At 55.3% G+C, this 26,390-nt stretch overlaps 1 protein-coding gene across 20 annotated transcripts in view; it reads right to left on the bottom strand.

Annotated features, from left to right (window-relative positions):
• Positions 1-26,390, bottom strand: part of ST3GAL4 (ST3 beta-galactoside alpha-2,3-sialyltransferase 4) — a 40,316-nt gene that overhangs the window by 1,283 nt on the left and 12,643 nt on the right. For 5 of the 20 annotated variants that reach the window (XM_059676157.1, XM_059676159.1, XM_059676153.1 and 2 more), the window contains 8 exons: positions 8,186-8,261; positions 7,796-7,904; positions 7,314-7,394; positions 6,969-7,066; positions 5,784-5,844; positions 5,167-5,262; positions 4,879-5,068; positions 4,077-4,220 (listed from right to left, as the gene is read on the bottom strand). In XM_059676157.1, coding sequence (XP_059532140.1) covers positions 4,077-4,220; positions 4,879-5,068; positions 5,167-5,262; positions 5,784-5,844; positions 6,969-7,066; positions 7,314-7,394; positions 7,796-7,904; positions 8,186-8,201 — 795 coding nt within the window. In that variant the 5' untranslated portion in view covers positions 8,202-8,261. Of the gene's footprint in view, positions 1-4,076; positions 4,221-4,878; positions 5,069-5,166; positions 5,263-5,783; positions 5,845-6,968; positions 7,067-7,313; positions 7,395-7,795; positions 7,905-8,185; positions 8,262-11,687; positions 11,935-13,584; positions 13,714-15,239; positions 15,395-26,390 lie in introns of those variants that run through there. The other 15 variants (XM_059676160.1, XM_059676162.1, XM_059676156.1 and 12 more) reach the window with 9 other exon arrangements.

The raw sequence follows: 26,390 nt of genomic DNA, 5'->3' as shown, positions 1-26,390 counted from the left end.
ATGGGCCTTCCTTCTCCTGGCTGCTGGTACTGCCTTCACGGGCCACCTTTCCGACTTCCCACCCCACCCCCAGCCGCTTGCATATGCAAATTAACCCACCATCTTTGTTGGGTTAATTTGCATACTCACTCTTGATTGGCTGGTGTGTGTCGTGAAGGTACAGTCAATTTGCATCTTTCTCTTTTATTAGTGTAGCTAGGCTAATCTCTTTTTTTCCAATATATTTTTATTGATTTCAGAGAGGAAGGGAGAGGGAGAGAGAAATAGAAACATCCATGATGAGAGAGAATCATTGATTGGCTGCCTCCTGCATGCTCCCCCACGGGAGATCAAGCCCACAACCAGGGCATGTGCCCAGACTGGAATCGAACCCGGGACCCTTCAGTCGGCAGGCCGACCCTCTGTCCACTGAGCCAAACCGGCCAGGGCTGAATTTTTCATTTCGTTTAACTGAAACTGAAATGGCCATATGTGGCTCATAGCTACCATACTGCCTAGTACAGATGGGGAAACCGAGGCTTACAACTCCTGAAGGAGTGGAAAGGAAGGTTCTGCTCTGAGCCTTGGAGGGCCGCACCTCTTTCGGGAGACCTGGGGCCCCGTGTTCACGGACCGTGCGCCCTCATGAGGTGGGCTCACCCCTCTGTGAAATGGGGATGCCAGACTTTCCCGTCCACCCTAAGGGCTGCTCTAACGACCTCCCGTTCTCCATCCCCAGTTCTTCCACAGAGAGGGATGGCCTGTGCCCGAACCTCACCCATCTCCCTTCCCCGCTCGGCCTCCAGACCACGTCAGCCGGCCAGGCCTCGTGCAGCGGGGGTTTCCAGAGTCTTTCTGAGCTCAGCGGTCGTGTCATCTGCCACTTCCTGCCTGGGCCTCCCGTCCCCCCCGGCGCCTTAACCACCACTGTTATCTCCTCCTCTGCAGAACTTGGCCGAACCACATTCCCATCGCCTTCTGGCCAGCTCTGCCTGGACAGGGCTCCTGAACACACCAAGCTCCCTCCCCCGCTGTGTCCCCTGGATTAGTTACACCTATGACAGTATGGTCTCTGGCAGTGATGGCGAACCTATGACACGCGTGTCAGAGGTGACACGCGAACTCATTTTTTTGGTTGATTTTTCTTTGTTAAATGGCATTTAAATATATAAAATAAATATCAAAAATATAAGTCATTGTTTTACTATGGTTGCAAAGATCAAAAAATTTCTATATGTGACACGGCGCCAGAGTTAAGTTAGGGTTTTTCAAAACGCAGACACGCCGAGCTCAGAAGGTTCGCCATCACCGGTCTCTGGCTTTAGATGGCACAGTGGACCGTTAGAGCGACAATCCTGGTGGGCTTGACCGCATTTCATGAGCTTGTACATCCAGGTCTAGAGCTGAGCAGGGGCGGGAGTCAGCGATGGGAAGCACAAGAATTATCATGCTGGGGGTGGTCTGAAGATGGAGGGAGGTGCATGGCAAGGAATACGGGCAGCCTCCAAGAGCTGAGGGTGCTCCCCGCTGCCCTGGGTGAGAGCCAGCAAGAGAATGGGATGTTGGTCCTGCAACTACAGGAACTGAATTCCTCCCACGAGAATGAGCTTGGGCCCAGCTGGTGTGGCTCAGTGGTTTAGCATCAACCTATGAACCAGGAGATCAGGGTTCGATTCCTGGTCAAGGCATGTGCCCAGGTTGTGGACTCGATCCCCCAGTGTGGGGTGTTCAGGAGGCAGCCGATCAGTGATTCTCTCTCATCACTGATGTTTCTATCCCTCTCTCCCTCTCCCTTCCTCTCTGAAATCAATAAAAATATACTTAAAAAAAAAAAAAAAACCCTCCCTCACCCTCCAGCCTCCAGACAGGAAGGAACCCAGTCCAGCTGCCAACTTGGTTCCAGGCTTGTACGGCTATTCCCCGCTCTCCAAAAGGTCATGTGATGCCGCTTCGCTTTTACAAAAGACCCACCACAGCACCCGGGGTCGCGAACCCAGAGACATTCGAAGCGGATTCTCGCTTTAATGAAAAACGGGGAAGGGCAAACCCGGCCTTCAGCATTTGTTTTGCAGCGAGTGGCCCCGCCAAGCTCCTTCCCCCAGAACCACACCCAGCGTCCAGCTGCCAGAGCTCTGAACCGCCTCTGAGCATCTGGGCTCTAGCTAGGTCCGCTCTGTGCATCGTGAGCAAGATGTGGCCTCCGGCATCCGCGCAGCCTAAGAGAGCTCGTAAGGGTGCTAAGCTTCGCGTAAAACTGGACCTCGTTAGTATTTTGATTATCGTGAAAGAAATAAAGACATAGACATCAATGGGAGCACTCTACTCTCGGACGCTGGGGGAGGGGGGGCGGGGGGCACCCGCATACCTACCCTAGGCAGAGAACCCAGCCTCCCTGAGCTGGACTTCTGACCTCCGGGACTAGGAGTGGATACGTGGTGCTATTTTAAGCCGCTAAACGGTGGACATTTGTCAGGCAGTGACAGGAAACGAATATCCATCAAGACCTTCCCTTCTGCGCCTCTTCCTACACATGACAGGAGCTGGTTTGGGTCCTCCCCTTCTCTTGCCTTCACTTCTGCTCCGTGCCCCGTAAGGGGCATAAAACCTCTCCCCTCTACTTGCAACAGAAGCCAGAGCCAGGGAGTGTTTGATTGTCAAATGACCTACCTCTCCCCAGGTCTCTGCCTGATGGGCCCTCAAGGGCCAATGCAGCACCACCTCCTGGGGGGAAAAGGGGGGGCTGCCCCTTCTCCGAGGTCCCGCAGCACTTGGAACAACTCAGCTAGGGCACTGGCTCCTCCCGTTGCTACCTCTGTGTACTCTGCTGGCCCGAGCGTCCTCGGGGCGAGGAGTGTGTCTTACTCCTCTGTGCGGACTTGGGGCCCGGCACTCAGCAAGCACGAAAGCAGGCACTCAACTTCTGAAGCTGAATCACGGTCGATACTCAGTAAATAATACCACCATCCACTCAAAATGTGGCAAATACTCACTGAGCATCCACTGTGTACCCGTCTCCGTGCTGGGCCTGCGACAAGATGATCTTTTCAGATCCTGCAATGGCCTTCGGAGGTCGGCACTGATTTTACCCCCACCAGACAGATAAGAAAACAGAGGCTCCGAGGGGTGGCCTTGCCCGCGGCCACCCAGGAAGCGGCACAGCGAGTCCCGCCTGTGTCTGCTGGTTACCTCTGTCCCCGTGCCCACGCAGCCTCTCGGGGGCGCAGAAGACACGTGTGTGAGACTCGGGGAGCTACAAGCTAAAGCCCACCAGCCGAAGGCCACTAAGGACCCTGAGAGCTACAACCAGCCCTTGCAAAACTGCATCATGACGGCAAAACTTGACTATGATATGCAAGGCGAACTGGACGCTCCAATTCCGAACTCACTCAGACCTAAGTGTGAGGTCACAGGTAAGATGATGTAACAGCAACTGCACAGGCTTGACTTGCTCTAAAGCAGCGGTTCTCAACCTGTGGGATGCGACCCCTTTGGGGGTTGAACGACCCTTTCACAGGGGTCGCCTAAGACCATCGGAAAACACATATATAATCACATATTGTTTTTTGTGATTCATCACTATGCTTTAATTATGTTCAATTTGTAACAATGAAAATACATCCTGCCTATCAGATATTTACATGGCGATTCATAACAGTAGCAACATGACAGTTATGAAGTAGCAATGAAAATAATTTTATGGTTGGGGGTCACCACCACAGGAGGAACTGTATTAAAGGGTCGGGCATTAGGAAGGTTGAGAACCACTGCTCTAAAGAGAAGACAACAACTGTCCCAGCAACGCACCAGTTCACAGATTCTGGCCAGTGCCTGCCAAAACCATCCTCCAACTCCAGCCCCCGGGCCTGTAAATACCCGCCCACACCTCTCCACCTTGGAGATGCCCCGCGGTTCTCAAGCTTGTGCGCTCCCTGGCTGCATCAGGTGAGCTAATAAACCCGACTACAGGTGGGCGCCCCAAGGCTGGGTCCCGGCTGCCACAGGTGCTATTCCGATGGGAGTTGTGATCTCTGCTAATACGCTCCCCTCTCCTTCCCACCCGTGTCCCCCACCCCCGGGGTGCCCAGCCACATCCTCACCTGCTTAATCTTGCGTGGCTGCTGCATTGGCAAGCTCAGCAGTTTGTCAGCTGCGATCTCCATGAAGAAGGGGTTGAGAATCCGAATCTGTTTGGGGTTCACGTCCCAGATGAGGGGAGGCTGTTTCCAGAAGCCCTTCCGCACCTGGTGGGGGGGGGGGCGGGGGATGAGGTTGGAAGGAAGAGATGGGGGCGAGCGAAGACCTGTTTGCAAGTCCAGCCCGGTGTCCTCAGCCAGGGGGTGGGGTCCACGTGATGGAGAGACCCCCAGGGTGAGGAGAGGGAGGTGCCGGCCCGCACCACAGACAGGCAGGGAGACCAGCGGGGCAGGGAGGCGGGGGGACACCCCCAGGGAAGGCCAGGGGACACTGTGTGTCGAGTACGAGGTCCAGCCATTCCCGCTTCCAAGGATCTCCCATAGGTGGATGGGTTCGAGCTGGGGGTTGTGCAAACACTTGGCAAAAACGCCAGGCTGGACAGCTGGGTGTGTGACTGGATGGCAAAGGGACACAGTGGACCTTCTGGAAGTTTCTCCTGGAAGGGCCAGATCTCGACTGTCTTAATCTGCCCCGGCCTGGAGATGACTCCTGACCAGCTCTTGCAGCCTCGAGCTCGGGGGGTCCTTGGCTGCCACCTGGCTCCTATGGGCATGTGGGCTCGGGCTGCCCAGAGGGCCATCAGAAGCTGCGGAGACCGAGTTCCCGAACTCCCTCCCTCCCTCCCCAGCTCCAGGACCGCAGAGCAGACGCCGCACAACGGGAAGGCCTGGCTCCGTGTCCCCACCCCCACGCCGCCCCACCTACCCGCTTCTTGTCGCTCAAGATGGTCTCAATCCAGTGGAAGTCCATCGCCTTGAAAGCGACCAGGACGAGGAGTGTGTCGGGGTTGTTCTCCACCTTGGGGTTGAAGTGGGCGGACTCCGGGTAGAAGAGACGCATGGTGGTCTTGGAGCCCACGTCGCCCTCGTAGCCAGCCACGGGGGCGTTGTTTAACCTGGGGGGGGCGGGGGGGGAGGACGCCATCACCCAGGGCCCCGCGGGGCCCGTCCACAGCCGCCCCCGAACACGAGAAGGCGGCGAGGGCGCACAGACCTGATGACCATGTCGTACTTGTCGATGGCCTCTCCCAGCGAGCTGTTGCGCAGCCGGTGCCCGTTGCCCACCACCACGCAGCGGCAGCACTTGAGGCTGGGGGGGGCAGAGGGGGCTCAGACACAGAAGCAGGCGCTGCTCCCGCCCTGGGTCTGCCTGGCCTGGCCCGGAACCCTTCCCCGGGCCCCCTCGGCCCCGGTCCCCATGGACCAGCCATCTGCACGGAGTCCTGGCCTATGGCCCTGCAGACTCTGAGCCCCGGGTTCTATCTATTACCAAAGAGGAAACTGAGCAGAGGATGGAAAAGAGAGGAGGGGAGACGCGAAGACGACTGAGGAGTACCAATAAGAAACCCCATTTCAGAGGCCCCTCGCCTGCTGCCTGGGGCCGCCGGTTGCCAAGGCAACAGCCTCTGCCTGCTCCAGGTGCCCAGGCTCAGTTGCTGTGGGGACCGATGTCCCTGCCTCCCTGGAGACGGGCAGGCTGGGAAGACGGGTCAAATTGGCCACCGGGGACCAGAGGCAGGAAGGCTCAACGGGAGGTGCTGGGCCTGGCTGTTTCATGGGGGGGGCGGGGGGAGAGGCACTCGGACCCGAGTAAGAGGGCAGTCCCCTTACCTCTGGAGGTTCTCCGGAATGGAGTAGCTGGTGATGGCTAGGACCCGGAGGAGCAGGTCTTCTGCAAAAGGAACCGATGGAAGGGGCTGAGGACAGGAGCCAGCCTCGCAAAGGCTGCGTTCTCCCCCCTCCACCCCTCAGAGCTTTGCCTGCCTGCTCGGCCCCTGCCCCTGGGACTGCGGGTGGCAAACACTAAGAAGCGTGTGGCCACCCGGCCAGCGTGGCTCAGTGGTTGAGCGTTGACCTATGAACCAGGAGGTCACGGTTTGATTCCCAGTCAGAGCACTTGCCTGGGTTGCGGGCTCCATCCCCAGTAGGGAGCGTGCAGGAGGCAGCCAATCAATGCTTCTCTCTCTCATCATTGATGTTTCTATCTCTCTCTCTCCCTCTCCCTTCCTCTCTAAAATCAATAGAATCCTATCTAATAAAAGACAAAAAGGGTAAATGACTGTACCTTCACTACGCTTCCCATTGGCTAATCAGGGCAATATGCAAATTAACCATCAACAAAGATGGTGCTTAATTTGCATAGGTAGGTTCCAAACGGTGCAGCGAAGCCAAACAGCCCCGAAGCCAGCTGAGCCTCGAGGCCTCACGGCCCCGGGATGGGCGGAGCCACGAGGCCTCACGGCCCCGGGATCAGCAGAGCTGCTAGGCCTGACGGCTGGGGGGTGGGGGGGCGGGGGGTGGGGGGCTGGCCAGAGCCCAGCCAAAGTGAAGGCCTGGGTCCCGGGTGCCAGAGGAAAACTGGTGCCAGCAGCCAAGGGAAGGGAAGGCCTATTGCACGAATCTCTTCATGCAACAGACCTCTAATATATATATATATATATATATATATATATATATATATATATATATATATGTATGTATGTATGTATCATAATGATAAAAGGCCAGAGGCATCACAACCTAAATGACCAAATGACCAGTCACCATGAAGTGTACGGAGCACCTCTCGGTCCCTCCCCCACGGCCCACAAGCTCCGATCACAGCAAAGCTGGCGGCCAGCAGGCAGGTGGGTGGGCGGGGACGCGTGATTTCGCTGGCCCTCTAGTTGTGTGTATATATATATATATATATATATATATATATATATATATATATATAAATTTTTTTATTTTTTTTTAAAAGAAGAGTGTGGCCGAGGCAAGCCCGCTGTTTCCACAACACCGGGCAGAACTTACCACTCCCCTTGGTCCCGTAGGGCAGCTCATAGGCAGAGGGCGTCTTCACCCAGAAATAATCCTTTAGCCGCAGGAAGATGGGCTGATCCCGAGAGTAGCTGCACGGAGGTGAGCACAGGGCGGGAATGCGGAAGGGATTAATATTGGCGCCAGAATCGGGGTCAGGCCCCTGGCTGATAGTCCACATGCATGTCCAAGGGCTCTCCGTCATCACAGATTTCCCCTAACCCGTGTCCACCAACACAGTCCCTCCGCCCGGCTCTCAGGGAGGGCTCCCCACTTGGAGACACTCAACCCCAGCCCAACCCAGGCCCTGCCCCACCCACTGCACCCTCAAGTACTCACTTGCCAAAGAGCTTAGAGACCTTCCTCTCTGCCTCACCCTGCAGGCACGGCTCCTCCTTCTCAGGGATTGGAAAATAAAAACTGGGGATGGAAAGGAGAAGAGGCAGGAGGTCCGGTCAGGCCTGGGGCCCAGCCTCCACCATCTCTCACGCATCTGGTCCCAGGCCCTGGACAGCGGCTTACAGGGTGGGGAGCATCTCAACCCAAGTTCCATTTTGAAAACAAACCATTGAGGATGCAGCTCTTCCTTGTCCTGGACACCCTGGCCGAGGGCCTGGGGGAGTCATCCCAGACCCGACCCCCCCCCCCAAACCCACCCCGTAAGAATGTCACCCTCCCGGGAGAATTTCATGCTGAGTTTGAGGGAGAGGTCACACGCAGGCCCTGAGCCCTCCTGTCCACTCTGTCCGCTCCCTATGACGCTCCGTCCCGAGCCCTGCTCCTGAGATGAACCGGCGGAAGGCCAGGGAAGCTGGACTCACAGCTCAATGTACCTGTCTTCCCGGGAGATGGAGTACAACACCATGATGACCAGGACCAGTGCCAGCATGGCCAGGAGCTTGCAGCCTGCAGGGCACAGGCACAGAGGGGCTGGAGGCAGAAACGGGCGGGTACCGTCCTAGTCCACCCTCTCACCTGCCCCATTTGGGGCCCCTGCCGCCCCCGATGCCAGCCGACCCGAGCCTGGCCCTTGCTTTCCAGCCCGGGAAGCATTGGACCTGAGCATTTCCCAAGTCCTTCAAGAAGAAGAGAGGGGCTCCTAGCTCCCTGTCTGTCCCTCCCGACCCCCGGGATCCCAGGATGCTCCCCAAGACTGCTTCTGGGGGTGGGGGCCCGCGTTTCAGGGTGGGGAGCTCTGGGACAACACTCACGGGACTTGCTGATCATGTTTCTCAGCGGGAAGCAGGGTTCTTGGGAAGAGCTGACATCCCGGCTGCCTCGAGCCACCTAGGAAGTAGGAGTCACAGGTGTCTGGTCAGCGCCACTCACACCTGCCAGGTATTGGAGCGGGACACGCCCACGGCCGGCCTCCTTCTGCCTCCCCCCTCCCCCCCGCCCACTGCTGGCACAGAGCTGCTTCAGGGCGGCCATCCATGGGGGCCCTGCTCGCCCCGGACACCCCCAGCCCCTGGAGGGCAGCATCAGCGGTTCCAGAGGTCCTGGGAGACAGGAAGGGAAACCAAGTCCAACCCTCAAGGGTTAGGGTCCATGCCAAACTGGCTGGCCCCCGCTTCCCTGGTGGGGTTCCCCTCGCTGTCCTCTTCCTCATTTTGATCTTGGGAGGGCCAGCTCCAGGTGGCAAATGGCACCTCCACCCACTTTTTTACAGGAAATTAACAGCCAACTGAATGAGGGTGTGACTCAAAATTTATGTAACTGAACTTGATCTGTTCACCACCTTCCAAGGCCTCCCCTTGGTTCTGGCCACTGGCCGCCTCCCCATCACCAGTCTCCCAGGACTCCCACCAAGCGGCCTGCCCAGGCCAGACAGTGGGGTGAGGGCGCCGCTACGAGCTGGCCCACGAGGCCTCTCCAGCCCTTCTGGCCTCTGATTAAACGCAGACAGTGCCCGAGCCCTCACCCCCCGGGCGCCTGGGAAACAGAGCAGACGGGGTGTTTGAACGGGGAGTTTGGGGAGCAGAGGGTCTGTTGGGTCAGAGGAGGTGGGAGACCCGCTCAGGTAAAGGCAAAGGCCAGGCAGTGGAAGGGGGAGCTGCCACGGGTGCGTTAACAGAGAGGTTGCTAAACCCCAAAACTCAGCCGGGGCCACGTTTTGGGGTCACCAGGGAGAAACTTCTGCAGCGTCCACAGCCACACGAAGAGGCGTGGGGCGCCGCCAAGTGCCCTGTTCTTTCTTTTTGTAAAAAAAAAAAAAAAAAAATATATATATATATATATATATATATATATATATATATTTTTTTTTTTTAATTTATTGATTTGAGAGACGCATCGATTTGTTGTTGCACTTATTTACGCGTTCATTGGTTGATTCTTACATGGGCTCGAGGCTCAAACCCGCAACCTTGGCGTCCCGGGACGACGCTCTAACCAACTGAGCACCCAGCCAGGGCCTGTGCGGTTTCTTCTCTCCACGCCGGGTTCCCCAGTAACCTGGATCCCAGGAATCACCTGCCACTTCCTACAACCCCAGACTCTAGGGTCCTTCCCTGGGCTGCTCGGTAACGGGGAGGACCCGGGAAGGCTAGTCCACAGCAGCTGGTTTGGGTTTTCTTTTTCTTTTTTAATATATTATTATGGGCCTCAGAGAGGGAGAGAGAGATAGAAACATCACTGATGAGAGAGAATCATTGATCAGCACCCCACAGGCCCGCAACCCGGGCATGTGCCCTGACCGGGAATCGAACCATGACCTCCTGGTTCATAGGTCGACGCTCCACCACTGAGCCAGGCCTGCCGGGCCCACCGCAGCCGGTTTTGAGGGACCAGGAGTGGGGAGCCCGAGAACCTGCACTCTCCAGAATAAGCAAAAAAAAATCTCCAACATTTTTCCTCGTCTGGACACGGCCTGGGTTTTCTTACAAATCACACTTCAATGATCCGAACTCTGTCGTATCTGCCCCGCCCTGCCCCACGGGGGCATTCCCGGCTCCATTCGGAGGCCCTGAGCCCTGAAGAATGAGCCTTGAGGAAGGGGGGGGTGACGGGGAAGAGTCATGAGGCGACCAGTGTCAGGGGTCCCCAGTAGGGTCAGCAGCACCCATCTTCTGACCGCAGTGGGGATGGCAGGTGGCCCTGTCCAGTCCAGTTCTAGGTCTGTAATCTGTAACCAGGAGACCCCAGGGAAAGGTGTGGTTCTAGTAACTTCCATGCTTGCTTTCCCGAAAGTGCACACCTCCCCTACCTACCCACAGCCACTGCCGCCACCCCCCACCTCACCCCTTTACGGCCTTCTCGGCCGCTCTGGCCTGGACGTGGTTCGGTGACTCATTTGTTTGCCGGCTGATTCGCCCACTGGAATGCAAGCTCGGTGAGGGAAGGAGTCAGGTCTGCCTGTCCCCACCCAGCCGGCTGCCAGCTCGCTGCCCGCACGGAGCCAGCCCTCGGCTCGGACCGGAGTGAGTGAGCAGCCTGGTGGGCGCCTCTGGGGGAGTCCCTTCTCCCGCGCTGACCCGCGGTTTCTTTGGCTGGGAGGCTGGGAAGTTTGGTCTGAGATGCTTGCAGGTCAAAATAAACCTGATCAGCAGCATGGGCCTCCCTAGGAAACTTACTAGAAATTCATCCCCTCAGGCCCCTCCAGACCCGCACAATCAGAATCGGCATTTGACTAAGATCCCATGAGGTTGAGCAGCGCTGGTCGGGCAGGTGGCGAGAGCAGGTTCCTCAAACCTTGGCCTGCCCGTTCTGACTTAGTGGGTGTGGGTGGGCCCGATCCTAACCGGCTCCCAGGGGGTGGGTGCCCTCTGCTAGACTGCGACCAGGATCCTTCCAGCTCTAGCATCTCCCCATCCTCTCCCCATCTTCCTTTCATGACCAGGAGTCACCCCTTGCTATCTGTAGCTCACAACACTGATTGCACAAGGCAGCCGATCACCTGAGAAGTAAAAAAAAAAAAAAAAAAAATGCAGGTGTCCAGGCCCTGCTCCCCAAGATTCCCATTTATTTTTTTAAATATATTTTTATTGATTTCAGAGAAGAAGGGAGATGGAGAGGGAGATAGAAACATCAATGAAGAGAGAGAATCATTGATCAGCTGCCTCCTGCATGCCCACACTGGGGATGGAATCCGAAACCCAGGCATGTGCCCTGACTGGGAATTAAACCGTGACCTTCTGGTCCATAGGTCAACGCTCGACCACTTGGGTCACGCCAGCGGGGCCCAAGATTCTCATTTAATTGGTTAGGGGCAGAGCCCAGGCATTGGTAAGTTAATAAAAAAACACGACAAACATGCAGCCAAGATGAAAACACTACACACAGTGTGTCCGCAGTAACTGAAAGGCAAACACTCAGCCGCCGGCAGGCCGCCCTGGATGGAGGAGACCTGAGCCAGCGCAGTGACCAGCACTGACCGGTCCAGAGCAACAAGACCACTAGCCCTGCTTTGAACAAGAAAGTTCTGCACTCGTGTCTCTGTCCCCACCCTGTGCTGGTTGATGCTCAGCAGATTGGCTAGTCTTGGGGCTTCTCTAAGACACCCCAGCTGGGATTTCATGAGCCCACCCCTCCCCTCGCTGGGCCAAGCCAAGACGGTGACTCTGAAGCCCCCCCCCGCCCCCCCCAACCTTCCGGCAGGGGAGTCTTGGGCTGGCTGCTACCTCCGGACAACGGGTGACCTTCTCCCAGCTGCTCCCCACATTACTGACGGAGCCCCTCGGTATCAAAGGGCAGAAGAAAACTCAACGTCGGTACCTGGGCAGGAGAGCAGGCGTCCGGTCCACTCATGTCCAAGGGGCAGCAGGCTCTGGCTGCCAGGGGGCCCAGCGCACCCAACCGCTAGCAGAGCCGACTGGCCGGGAAGGCTGTGTGCTCTCTTGGTGCTCTGCCAGGAACCAGTGGCCCGGGCAGAGGTGAGGCTGCCGAGCCCGGCCACGGAACTCGCCGAAGGGCAGACCGGGGGCCCAGGGCTGGGAAACAGGCCCCGCGGATGCAGCAACCAGCGACCGTGACGCACGCTCCGCACTCCAGCTCACACACAGCGCGGACTCCACAGGCACCCGCTGTACCCAGAGGAACAGGACCGTGTTCCCCCAAGGGGCACAGCAGGATGCCAGGCCCTGCAGAGCCCGGGGCCCATCAAGGGATGTGGCTTCACGTCCCTCAGAAGGCTGTGGGCAGGGGCGCAGGCTCCGTGACCTTGATCAATGGCAGGCTCACTCCCATACCTGCTCCCTCCTGAGCCCTGTGCCTGGACACCGGGCCCCACTCACCTTCCCTTCATTGCCCCCCTCACGGACCCCTCTTGCCCTGATCCTTCCAGCTCTCCCTCCTTCTCCACTGCCTCTGACTCAGACAGGTACTCGGGCCTCCCTCTACCTAAAACAAACACCCCTCGGGCCTCCGCCTCCACCTCAAGCTGCCCCCGCATCTGCGTCCCGGTCTCCAAGGGCCACACGTCCTTGTCTGTGTTCCACCCTCCTTCCCACTCACCCCTCGCCCCGCCCCAGGCCTGCCTCCCACCCTCACTTTCACGCTGAGGCTCCGATACTGGCACCAGGGCCCCTCCCTGACCTGACTCTCAGCAGGTTCTCCGCTACCTCCGCCTGTGCGGGCGCCACTTCTCCACGCGCTGGCAACCCCAGGCCCCTGACCTTGAACCTCCGCTCCCCGGTGTCTTTCCAAGGGACCTGTTTGTTCGTTTGCAGACCTTTAGCTGCCATTCATACGCTGATGGTTTGAGCTCTCGGTTTTTAGCCCTTGAATCTCTCTCCCAGGCCCCATCCTAATTCTTCTGACTTTCGATGGCACATCCTACCTGCATGACCTTAAATTCTTCCCACTGAACACGTGCCAAACTGGACCCATCTCTCCCCACCGCCCCCAGATTTTCAATTCAAGTCTCCAACACCTCCCTCCCCTCCGCGCCATCCCTACTAAACAGTTACTAAGTATTATCGATTCCGCCCCGTTTCCCAATTCCAGCCAATGTTTGCTGAACTCCCACTGAGCGCTTGGCATTGTGGGAGGCGCGGGGGGCAGAAGGCTTTATAGGACTCGGTCCGGGGTCAAGGCCGCCCCGCCGGGAGCCTCCGGAATATTCAGGGTGCAGCCCTCCTCCTCCTCGCAAGCCGGAGGCGGAGTCTGGACCCCAGCCCCCATCACACGCTTCCTCACTGGCCTCTTTTTTATTTTTATTGATGACAGAGAGGAAGGGAGAGGAAGAGAGCGATAGAAAGATCAATGAGGAGAGAGAATCACTGATCGGTTGCCTCCTGCACACCCTCTATTGGGGATCGAGCCCGAACCCCGAGCACATGCCCTTGACCAGAATCGAACCCGGGACCCTTCAGTCCACAGGCCGACGCTCTAACCACTGAGCAACACCGGCTAAGGCCTGGCTGATCTCTTTACCACAAGCCCTGCCTCCCTCGAGCCCCATCCTTGGAATCTTCCTAAGAAACCATTCGGGTGGAACCACCTTCCAGCTCCTGTTGCTCCCTGTTCCTTAAACGGAAATCCGAATCTCCTCAGAGGCCATGGGGGCCCTTCCAAGTCAGGCCACAGCCCTGCAGATGCACCTGCCACCCGGTCCCAGGCTCCGGGGCCAGAGCCGCCTCTTCCTCCCACCCCGGCCGCCGCCCCTCCTCACCCCGGCGGCCTGACAGCCCCCCTCCTTCTGAGCACCGGCTCAAGGACACCTCGTCCTTGACGTCTTTTCTGACCTGTCTGAGCAACGGATGTCTCTCTCCCCACAAAACATTGTTTACCTCCTGATTTTAGCCCTTCCAGGTACAATAACCTCCTGTCATGTAATCACTGTTTTTCCTGCCTCGCCTGCTCCCCCCTGACCTCTGAACTCCAACACTTTTTGTTTTCCAAGCGTCTATCAGAGTCCCTGAGTCAGAGGCGATGCCTCATCGCAGAACGTAACTTCATAGTATAATTATATTATGTTGTTATCTCGCCTCTGTGGTCGGGAGTTCTCGATGTCTGCCGACTCCGTGACGGTGCCTAGAATGTAGCAGATGTGTCATACATGCTGGCCACACAAGGAATAAAGGGAGATTACAAGTGGATCACATCCCTTATGCATAACGGAAGTGTATGGTGCACTTTCGAGGTGCGACCCAGGGAGTCTCACCCTCCTCTCCGTGATTTAGGGGGCCAGATAGTCACTGTTATGGGGGCCGTCCTATGTGCCACAGGATGGGGACCTGGACCCCTAGATGGCAGTAGGTCCCCCCCAACTCCCCCCACCGCTGTGGGGAAAAAAAAAAGTCTCCAGAGATTACGGAATGTTGAGAACTGCCCTGCTAGACGCTCTCAGGGGCTGTCCAAGTATGATCTCAACCCTGTGAGCTAAACACTATTATTACCTCCCGTGTGCAGATAGGGAACCGAGGTGCCAAGAGCCGGCAATGTGCTCAGGGTCCCCCAGCGGGTGAGGAGGGGGCTGGAACCCGGGCATAGCACACAGCCTGGCCTGGACCCCTACCCCTGCTGCCTCCCACACCATCCTGGACGGAATCGCTCCCCAGACGCCCCGGGCCCTGGAGTGCGTGCCTGCTGCCCCCAGCCCGGGCTGCGCGGGAAGCTGGCCAGCGCGTCCTCGGCCCGCAGCTGCGCGTGCAGGTCGGCTTTTGCCCTCCATCTGGACACCAGACGTCAGGGAGTCCTGGCAGCGACGGCACTCACGCTCATGTAGTCGCGTCCCTGCACGGCCGTGGGACGGGCCGAGACCCTCAGCCGGGGGGCCAGGTCTCCGGGCCCCGGTGTGGCCGCCATCGGAACCGACAGCAGGACGGGGACCACACCTGCGCACACACCTTTCACCTCAGGAAGCGGGGCCGCGCGTCCATCCTGTCACGGTGTGCGAGCCTGACGGTGTCAGCCAACCCACAGCAAGTCCTGTGGCTTAGTGTCCAGCCCCGATATCCCGGAGGGGACTCGCGCTGGGCTGGGAGCTTAATGTAACGAACACAACTGCCGGGTCCGGCCGTGGGAGCTCCCCTGGGGTTCTAACCCACGTTAATCGATGGCTCATGGGCACGACGGTCAGTGCTGGAGAATGGACTGGCCACCTGTCACTTCGCCTCTGCTCGAAACCCTCCATGGGCTCCGCAGAACTTACAAAGCCCACGACCTTGTGGCTGACCTACCAGGATGCCTATGACCTACTGGCCACCAACGCCCCCCTCCACCCAGTCAGCCTGGCCCCACCCTTTCCTGACTGGGCGAGGCCTCTGCATTTGTCATGGGCTCAGCCAGCCATGCTTCTCCCCTGGACACTCAGCTCTTACTCACCTCCACGTCCCAGCACATCCCCAGTAGCTCAGACCCCCTCCCTGCTTGTAAAGATTCTTCCCGTTGTTGTGTGTGCTGCCCTATCACCCGTGTCTGGAGCAGTGCGTGGCACACAGTAGGCTCTCAGGACAGATCTGTCAAATGAACCGGTGGATCTATCGGAGCAAGAGGGGAAGAGGCTGTGGCAGGTGCAGCCCTGGCTGGTCGCAGCCCGCAGCCTGCATCCTCTCCCCTCCACTGACCCGCACAACGTGGTCACGGGGTGCCCGGGAGGGGGCGCCGGGCTCCTTGGCCCCAGGCTCATTCCAGGCAGCAGAGGGCAGAGTAACTGACCAACTGCCCCGAGGCCCACAGTGAGCAGATGGGGCGTCTCTCCAGACACCCACGTGCGGAGGAAAAGGGAGGACAGGCTTCTCACCGCAGGTCACAAGGCTCTCTGTTCCCCACCCTCGGGGGCCACCGGCTCCTCCCCGCTCAGCACCCCAAACAGCCCAGCACTGCGGCCTCCCGCATGGAAACACGGTATCACCCAGTCTGTCAGCTGCCCGTCACAAGATTCCGCAGGGAGCCACTCGCACATCATACTTCTGGTGTCTGCGAGGGAGGGGCGGACGCTTCGAATTCCTTTCTCTGGGTGAGGAAGCCGGGCGGCGTGGCAAGGCGGAGAGGCAAAGGGTCCGGGCCGTGCCCAGGGTAAATAAAGGACACACCTGTGTGGCCGGGACCTGCCCCGGGTTGCTAGGCAGGGGCGCCTGCCTGTTACTCTCCTGGGACCTCCCACCCAGCAGCCGACACCTTTGGCCCCAAGGACTTAAAGATGAAGGCGCTCCTGGGGTGGGGGGCTTGAACCCAGCTCCCCACGATGTGGCCGGTCCCCTCCCTCCTCTGGCCTGTCCTGAGAGTGGTGTGCACGGTGGTCCCTGCCACGTGAGACTGTGGAGCACGGCAGGGTGGCTGGGCCCGAAATGGTGTGTCAAAGTGAAAAATAGACACCAGATCTCAGAGTTAGACCAAAAGCATCACCTATCACCTTTGCATTATTTACACGGATCACACATGGGAATGATATTTTGGCCGGATTGGCTTAAAGGATTAAAATGAACTTCACCTCATTGTTACTTTTCACAAATATGACTCAATTAGCTTTTTATTTATTTTTTTTTTAATTCTCACCCGTGGATTTTTTTCCCCCATTGATTTTTAGAGAGAGTGGAAGGGAGAGGGAGAGACAGCAAGAAACATCAATGTGAGAGAGACACATCGATTGGCTGCCTCCCCCATACCCCCGGGCCAGGGCCAGGAGCCTGCCGCCGAGGTACGTGGCCTGGACTGGAATCAAACCCGGGACCCTTCAGTCCCCAGGCCGGCGCTCTACCCACGGAGCCAAACCGGCTGGGGCTAAGTTAGCATTTTTTAAAATGTAAAATGACACGTGTGGCTTGCATCTGTGGTTCCCACTCCATTTCTATTGGGCGGCGGCGGGCAAGGGGGGATCCGAGGTCCCTCCGGAGCACCCGACTGCTTCCCAGGCTCCGCATCAGACGGGCTGTCGGGGGCTGACGTGCGGAGGAAGGGCCGTGGTCCCGAGGGCTCCCCATGTCAGTCTGGAAGCCCCCTCTCTTCCCTCCATCCTGCTCCCCAGCAGGGGCTCTGGGTGTGGAGGCACAGGGCCGCCTGGCCCAGCCCCAACCTCTTCCTGACCCTGGCGTCTGGCCCAGTGCTGGCCCTTGACCATGCCTGGCACGCCACACCTGCCCAGGCCCACACAGACGCCAGGTCTGGGCTGGCCAGCTGGTCATGGAGAAATTCCTCTCCTGAGCCTCCTCTCCTCTGCTGGCCCGGAGCTGTGCCAGGGGACGGGCCACTGGGGCCTGAACCCTGTCTCTGCCACCTGCCAGATGTGTGACCTTGGGCAGCTACTTGGCATCCCTAAGCCTCCACCTCCCAGCCTGTGACCCGGAGGTAAAGGGGTCCCCCCCCTACCCCCCCACCCCGCAGTCTGGCTGTGGGACTAACGAGGCAGAGTAGGCAAGGCCCACAGGAAGTGCTGGGCGAATGGTAACTGTTAGCAGCACCCCTTTCGGTGCTAAGTAAGATCCACAAGCTACAACCATGAAGAGTACAGGGGGAATTACAACATTTTTACAAACCCTTGGCCCGGCTGGCGAGGCTCAGTGGTTAAGCATCGACCTATGAACCAGGAGGTCATGGTTCTCGATTCCAGGTCAGGGCACATGCCCGGGTTGTGGGCTCGATCCCCAGCAGGGGGCGTGCAGGAGGCAGCCAATCAATGAGTCTCTCTCATCATTGATGTTTCTATCTCTCTCTCCCTCTCCTTTCCTCTCTGAAATCAATAAAAATGTATTTTTTTTTTAAAAAAAAAAAAAAAGGAACACCACCCTGGCTTTCCATCCGCCTGTTCTGCGACTAAGAACCGTACCCTATGCACAACTGGCCACTGACCCGAGACGATGGGGAGACCCGCGGCCTCGCCAGCACCTCCTACACACCTTCCGTTAGCCTGCGCGCCCCCCTCGCACACTGACCCCATCTGAGAATGGAGGCGGGACCAAGGCGGGGTCAGCGCCAAGTTTCCCATCGGAATCCCCGTCGGGGCAGGAGCAGACGGCAGTGTAAATGTCGGGGGGGTCTGGAAGCGTTGTTGTGACCCAAGCCCAGACCTCCCTCCCCAGCCTCCCTGGTCCTGGCCACTCTCCTTCCCATGCTGCCTCCTTGCCCCCAGGGTCTGTCCCCCACGCCCCCCTGTCCAATTTCCCTCGAAGCAGTCACACCACGCTGCCTCCCATACCGAGAAAAGCAGGGACCTCCTGTGGCCCCCCAGTGCCTCCAGCACCAAATTCCATGCCGAACACATGGCAGGTCACCAACGAAGATTTAAATGAATAAACAAATGAGCCAATGAGCAGAATACATGTGAACAGACGTTTCACCAAGTTCCAACATCCGAGACCCTTAGTTGCAAAGCCCTGGGCATGCAAGGGGCCGGCGGGGGGCGGGGGGGGGTTGGGGGGGGAGCGTGGAGAAGAGCCGCCAAGAGCCAGGGGCAGCTGTCGCAGTGCATCCTAAGGATTTCAACGATTGGTTGCGCAATTCATGTTCTGGTTTAAAAAAAGGAACAAAAAGAGTAAGTCCTTGAAACCCTTGTGGACGAGAAAGGAGCCACATACGTACTAAACCTGACAAGCTCAGGGGAGGCTTGCATGGCGGCCCGACAAACTCAGAGACGGAAAGTAACCATGTAAGATGGTCTGAACACAGAAATTCCCGACTAAGGGTGAGTCCTGGCGGGTCGTCATGTCCTAGGGCAGTCTCCTCCCTGACAAAGGTGCATCTCTACCTTCAAGGAGCCTGCCCGTAGCCTTTTTGCATCTCAGATAACATGCCTTTGGAATGCTGGGTAATTTCCTTTTCCCAGAACCTTCAGGGCACCAACCGGACCAGAGCAGAGACCACAAAACCCCTCATGGCGATTGCTGTGGTGTTCATTGTTAACTGTCTTAACTCTCCTATAACCACCCCTGCAAGTGAAGTGCCCCCCCTTATATCCAGTTTACTTCTTACCCAACCCCGAGGTGTCCTCGCCTGGCTCTGCTCTCTCCTGCCTCCCTCATTTATCACCAACGAACCTCACAGAACCCCCTCTGCCTCTTCCTTTGATGGTAACGCATCAGAGAAGGTGCAAAACTGCCACTCTCCGCAGCAGTTCCTGGAGATTTTACGTCCAGGCCATGGTTCCCCGTTTGGCTCACACGAACTCATAAAAATTCTTTACAGGCGCAAAGGTTTCTGACATTGACGTTTACTTGGTGTCGCGGGGCAAGATTCCAGAGACACCCACCCAGGCCCACCTGGCGGACCCAGACCCTGCAAGGTGCCCGCAGGGGCCCACCATGCCCCACCCGCTCTCCTCTTTGCTTCGGGTGAGCTTGGGTGAATTTTTCTCAGAATCCCGAATCTCCTTCTTTTCAGGTAAGAGGCCCAACTTTATTGAAGCTGTTAAAAAAGAAAAATCCTTGAGGTGGAGTTCACGGTGAAGGGTCGAGAGAACCCAGGCCAGGAGGAAAATGAGCGGCTGGTTTTTAACGTTGGCTTTCCGTCGGAACTGCTTGCTGAGAGTCTGAACAAAACCTTTTGCTGAGTAAATAAGAGCCTGAACTCACTCGGCTACGGAGATAAGGGGCACCTCCTCCCTCCAACTCGAATCTCGGGTATTATCAGGCGACTGAGGCTCTCTGGGGGGGTGTCAGAGGATATTCCTCAAGATGTGCAGGAGCCCAGAGGGGATTCCAACTCAACTGTAGTTACATGATCGACTCCTCTGGGGATGTGCATATAAAGGTTGGTTACCGGGAGCTCTGAGTCCCCTCGGCTCTGTTAGACAGCTGGGGAGAGAAACCGAGGCGTGAAACAGGGTTGGATGAGCCCTAGCCGGTATGGCTCAGTGGATAAAGCGTCGTCGGCCCGAGGACTAAAGGGTCCCGGGTTCGGTTCTGGTTAAAGGCTCGTATCTCAATGGCAGGCTCAATCCCTGTGTGGGAGGCAACCAATCGATGTGTCTCTCTCACATCGATGTTTCTCTCTCTCTCTTTCTCTCCCTCTCCACTCTCTCTAAAAAAAACAAAAACAATGGAAAAATATCCTCAAGGGGATGAGGATTAACAACAACAACAACAACAACAGAAAAGGGGGTTGATGGGACTCTGGAGATGACAGCCCCTTGGAGCTCAATCCATAAGCCGTGCACTTTAACCCACCACACAATATTCCTAAAAACTTGTTCGGACTCTGCAGAACCCAAAAAGAACTAAAATTACTATGGGAAATAGTGCCTCCGAGGCTGAAAACTCCCAGCCCCCACTAATACTCCTGCAGAGATACGATCAACAGGAAACCTTTACTGGACCCCTTACTGCACCGGAGCAGAGACCACAAAACCCTCACTGTTAGTGTTACCTGCTAACTATCCTGTACCCACCAACGTAAAAGAAGCATGTGTCTCCCGCCTTACTCTTCTTTTTTAAAAATATATTTTTATAGATTTCAGAGAGGAAGGGTGAGGGAGAGAGAGATAGAAACATCAACGATGAGAGAGAACCACGGATCGGCCGCCTCCTGCACGCCCCACACTGGGGATCGAGCCTGCAACCCGGGCATGTGCCCTTGACCGGAATCGAACCCGAGACATTTCAGTCCGCAGGTTGACGCTCTATCCACTAAGATAAACCCACGAGGGCTTGCCTTCGTCTATATCCCACCCCAGAGACTTCCCTGCTTTGGTTTCTCCCGCCTCCCTAATCTATCAGCAATGGATTTCATGTAATTCCCTTACGCCTCCTCCTTTGATCGCAATGCATAAAATAAGGTGCAGGTGCAAATGTTTCTTATGTTGACAACCTTCAACCCCAATTAAAGCAGAACCCCCAAGCCGGGTCTCCCCACCCCAACCCCACAGCCTCGCTGCGTGGCCCCAGCTGTGCAGTGTTAGTTGCAGGTCCTATAAAGAATAAACCTTTATTTATTTTTTCAAGTACATATTGCTGAAGAACCTTATAATCGTAGTAAGAACGACAAGGGCAAGCCCAGCCATGACACTGGCTGACGGGCACTCCCCTCCCCTCCTGGCAGCTGGGACCAACGCACACACTACACAAGACGCACACGGCTGCCCAGGGAGAGAGGCGGGCACTAAGGCGGACCCCGAGGACGGGCCAGGCTCAGGGTGCATGCTGTCGTGGGGAGAGGGAGGAGGCCACCCTGGAGAAGTCACTTCCTCTCTTTCCCAGGGCAGCATCTCCTAGAGACCGTGCCCAGGCCCCCGATCGGGACCCCTCTCCTGGGCAGTTTCCCGTCAGCAGAAGAGATGACCTCAAAGCTGGTCAGCCACAGGCAGGGACCATGGGGCGGTGGGTAAGAGGTCTGGCCTTGGAAGTCTGACACCAGGCGTATACTCATCAAATACTTGGATAAACCAGAACTCCTTCCAATCCATAAAAGACCAAGGAACCAACGAACATAAAGGACAGGAAAAGGTCATTCACAGATTAAACTCGAACACCAAAGGAATATGAAAAGATGTCCACGGGGGTGCGGGGAGTGCAGGAATGAAGAAGTACAGACCGGCTGTTACAAAATAGTCACAGGATGTAAAGTATAGCGCAAGGAATACAGTCAATAATATTGTAACAACTGTATTGTTACAATGAGGCCAGGTGGGGACTTGTAAAGGATAAGATAGTCCAACGGTTAAGTCTAAAGGATAAGATAGACTCTAACCACTAGGCGTACACCTGAAACGAATACAAAATAACACTGAATGGAAACTGTAACGGAAAAAATAGGATCTTAAAAATCAATACAATAAAATACGAACTCAAGAAAAATACAGGGAAATGGTGAATGCATGGAGACTACTGCATTATCTTAAGTTTAATATTTTCATTTATACCCGAAGCAAAATTTATCTTCTCACTTTCCCAGCTGTAACGAAGCTAACTCATCAGTAATAGTTTGATATATCCTTCTCAGTGTATCCAGTTTTCCAATCAGAGTACTACCATGCTCAACATTTTCTCATGAACCAGGGATGTGTACATGATTTTAAAATGACTCTGATTACTAACATGTTCTTTGCTAGACATGTCTGAATGGATTTTTTTTTTTTTAATTAAAGAAAATCTGGGAACTGCAAAAAGTTGTTCAAATTCACTCGCAACCAGGGAAGGCAGATGAAACCAGATGTGTCATTTCTTGCATGTTGCTGGCAGGAGTTCATGGATCTAGCAGTGGTTCTCAACCTTCTGGCCCTTTAAATACAGTTCCTCATGTGGTGACCCCCAACCATAAAATTATTTTCGTTGCTACTCCATAACTGTCATGTTGCTACTGCTAAGAATCGTCATGTAAATATCTGATATGCAGGATGGTCTCAGGCGACCCCTGTGAAAGGGTCGTTCGACCGCCAAAGGGGTCACGCCCCACAGGTTGAGAACCGCTGGTTAAAGGCTTAGAACGGCACTTCACAATGCCTCGTAGAGCTGAAGTTTGCACACTTTACCATCCAGCAATTCCACGTGCAGGCACAGCCCAGAGTGCACACCCCTGCATGTGTGCCCCCGTTCAGGATGCCTGTCACAGCACTGGGGTCCAGGGGCACAGGACAGAATGGACATGTCTTACGTGTCCAGGAGGGATGGCTAAATAAACTGTGGAACCTTCACACAACTGACTATTATACAGCCATTTAAAGGGAAGAAATCACTCCATATGTATCATGGGTCAGCCCGAACCAAGATGCCCATCTTCCAAAGTGTTGCAAACAGACACATAAGCATGGATCCATTACAGCCATGGATCCATTACGACTTTTCGACCTTTCGGACAACACATACAACCCTGGTCCCATCATCAGATTATAATGGCGCTGAAGAGTTCCTATCACCTAGTGACATCACAGCCATCTACCAGCCCAGCACAACGCGTTACTCACATGTGTGAGGTGACGCTGGTGCAAACAGACCTATTGTACTGCCAGTCACATAAAAGTACTGCACGTGCAATTATGTGCAGCGCACCATCATAATAAATAATGACTGCCCTGCTGGTGTGGCTCAGTGGCTGAGTGTCAGGAGGTCAGGGTTCGATTCCCAGTCAGGGCACATGCCAGGTTGCAGCCTCGAACTCCAGTGTGGGGCGTGTAGGAGGCAGCCAATCAATGATTCTCTCTCATCATTGATGTTCCTATCTCTCTTTCCCTCTCCCTTCCTCTCTGAAATCAATTTTAAAAATATTTTTAAATGACTATTTACTATAGTATACTTTTTGTCTGTTTATATATATAAAAAAAAAAGTTTGCTGGAGAACAGTGTGCTGCATTTTGTGGGCAGCAGCCTCAGTCATCTGGTGGTTCCAGCATCTTGGGATTGCATCATTGTCTCATGTGCTTGATTTAATCTCCTGTTGCTCTGTACAGTAATACGCTGTACAGCAGTGGTTCCCAACCTTTTTTTGGCCACGCCCCATCTAAGCATCTCTAAGATCCTGACGCCCACCTCCCCCCATGACACAGAATTCTTATTAGTAAAAAAGTGAACTCCTATTCACGTGGAGGAAGCCTAAAAGGGCATTAACTTGGTCTAAACAAGCTTCCAAAGAACACGGCATCCATGAAAGAGAAAAATAAAAGGACCAAAGAACAGCTCAGGTCCTGAGGAAGAAATCACTAAGAAATTGTTTAAAATAATAATAATACGAAGTGATACGAAAAAATAGCAAATAAGGTTTCAGAACATAAGAGAGAACTGAAATGTATAAATATGTCACAATGTATATGTATAGACTGTATATGAGGCCCCTAGAACCATAAGAAATGCAAGCAATTCACTGTTAATAACTCATTCTCGAATTGCCCCCCCTTAAAAATCAAATTGCCCGCAACCCCCCCGCCCCCGTGGGGCATGTGCCCCACGCTGGGAACCACTGCCGTACAGTTTGGGGCCCAGGAGCAAACGCCATATATCCCAGGTGTGTGGCAAGTGCACTGTGCTGCTCGCACGACAAAACAGCCTAACGATGCCTTTCTCCGAACATTCCCTGTCGTTAAGCAGCACATGGCTGTTCTTAAAAGTTAAACACCTACAAAATAATTCCGAGTGTGTGTGGAGCGAGGCAGCCCTGCTTTGTGTGTATGTGTACATGTGTAAACACGGTGTGTGTTTACGATAATAAAACATAGGGCGCGCCAAACCGGTTTGGCTCAGTGGATAGAGCGTCGGCCTGCGGACTGAAGGGTCCCGGGTTCGATTCCGGTCAAGGGCATGTGTCTTGGTTGCAGGGGCATCCCCGGTCGGGGGGCGTGCAGGAGGCAGCTGATGGATCTTTCTCTCTCATCAATGTTTCTGGCTCTCCCTTCCTCTCTGTAAAAAACCAATAAAATATATTTTTTTAAAAAAAATAGGGCGCTTCCAAACTGAAGCAGTACCTCCTGGGAAGACTGAGAACAGGACAGGCTAGAGGGGCAAGGCTTTGGTTCTATACATACTAGCACATACTTGGGAGAATTTCGCACATCTGTTAAATGTGGCTGATTAGGATGGGGCGCCTGTTAGGTTACTTTTCAGACAAAAATTCAGAGGCTAGAAAAGAAAAAATTGACATCTTCGGCCACATAAAGATACACACCAGGGAAAGGGAGAGGGAACAGTTCAAAGACAAATGGAAAAAGGGGGAAATATCCCCAATGTGTGTGTAACAGACTAGTTCACTCCCTTCACTGATAATGTACAAATCAATAAGGGGGAAAAAAAGAGACTTAAACACTGGCCAAGGACACGAATATACAACTTATGGTAAATGTCACAGGACACAGGAGAAGATATTCATCTACACTGGATGTCTCTATCCCGAGGGGTAGAGACACCATTGTTCACCCTTAACCGCACGTCCCAGAGGCCAGGCCCCACGCTGCCGCCGGAGCTGGGGCGCCAGGCCTGGCGGAAGGGCAACCCGGCAACCTTTCGGGGGCGATTTGGCATTATCTCCCCCAAACCCCCTCTGGCCTGGGAATTCCGTGGCTGGAAGTGGATCCCACAGAAGCGTTTCCTTACATGTGCACAGATCTCTCTATCAAGATCTTGACAGCAGCCCTATGTGTAACAGCGAAAGGCGGACACAACTTGGAAATAGGTGCAGAGACCTGCTTAGGCCACCAGGGCCCAAACACGGGCCCTGATGCAAATGTGAAGAGGGGATGCAAACGCAGGCAGGCTGCGGTCACATGGTCTCCAAAGCACACTCTTCATTTCTAAAAGGCAGGTGGAGAGCAATGCTCTGTGCACCTCCACATGTGCTCTTTTTTATTTTAAGATTTTTAAAAATACATTTTTACTGATTTCAGAGAGGAAGGGAGAGAGAGAGAGACAACAAGGATGAGAGAGAATCATTGATCAGCTGCCTCCTGCACGCCCCACGCTGGGGCTCAAGCCCCAGCAGCTGGGCTCCCCATGTGCCCTTAAGGAGAGACGGATATGCATACGTGGATAGTCTGTCCATCAGTAGGTTATCTGGGAGGATGCAGAAAAAAGCCAAGGGGGTTACCTCTCCCAAAGGAAGCCCTGGGGATAGGGGTCTGGAATGGAAGAGACCATCTCTTGTTATCATACACCCTTTTGTATGTTGAACTTTTTAAACTGGGGGGTGTGGCACACTTTCAACTAAAAACACACTCAAAAGAGAAGAAGAAGAAGAAGGAAGAGGAATACACTGGGGACTTCAGTTCTGAGCAAGCCCTCGCTCGCTGTGCCAGTGTCAGGCCCTCACCTGTCAGGTCTGGGGTTTTCTGTGGGGACCAATGGGGATGCACCTGTTGGGCATGCGGGTAAGAGGAGCTCCGAGGATGGTGATCAGGGGGAAGTGGAAGGATCGACTGCCCCTCAGATCCAGGTGGCACGGGCTGGTCGCTTCGTGTCGCGATCCACAGGCAGAGGACGGGGGCGGGGAGCCGCCCGGCACAGTTGCACACAGTTGAGCACACCAATTTTGCCTGCCCCACCACAGGGTCACCAATTCTGCTTTATAGGAAAGCTCTGTCGGAGCTACTGGCAACACATCTTGGAGCGGAGCAGTCTAATCCGCCCTCCTCTCGCCAAGTTAAAAAAAGCCCAGTGCAGCCTGGCCCGGCCCGGCCTGTGCAGCTCAGTGGTTGAGCATCGATCTATGAACCAGGAGGTCACAGTTCCATTACCAGTCAGGGCACATGCCTGGGTTTCAGGCTCCATCCCCAGTAGGGGACGTGCAGGAGGCAGCTGATCAATAGTTCTCTCTCATCGATGTTTCTCTCTCTCTTTTCTCTCCCTTCTTCTCTGAAATGGATACAAATACATTTTTAAAAGCTTAAAAAAACAAAACAGCCCAGTGCAAAAATCTAGGTGTACGCAGATGGCGGGGAGGGGAGGCCAAGGGGAGGGGAGGAGGAGGGGTGGGGATAGGGCATTCTAGAAGCAGCCTGGGGAAACTCACAAAGATTATCTCCCCCCGACCCCTGCCCCGACAGTGGAAGGGTGGGAGGGAGGGAGAGAGGAGGAGGAGGAGGTGGTGGAGGAGGAAAGAGAGAGAGAGAGAGAGAGAGAGAGAGAG

This window comes from Myotis daubentonii, chromosome 19, assembly GCF_963259705.1.
Source record: "Myotis daubentonii chromosome 19, mMyoDau2.1, whole genome shotgun sequence".
NCBI classification, from domain to species: domain Eukaryota; kingdom Metazoa; phylum Chordata; class Mammalia; order Chiroptera; family Vespertilionidae; genus Myotis; species Myotis daubentonii.
The sequence above is the reverse complement of the archived record's forward strand: the minus strand, read 5'-3'. Positions and strand labels throughout refer to the sequence as shown.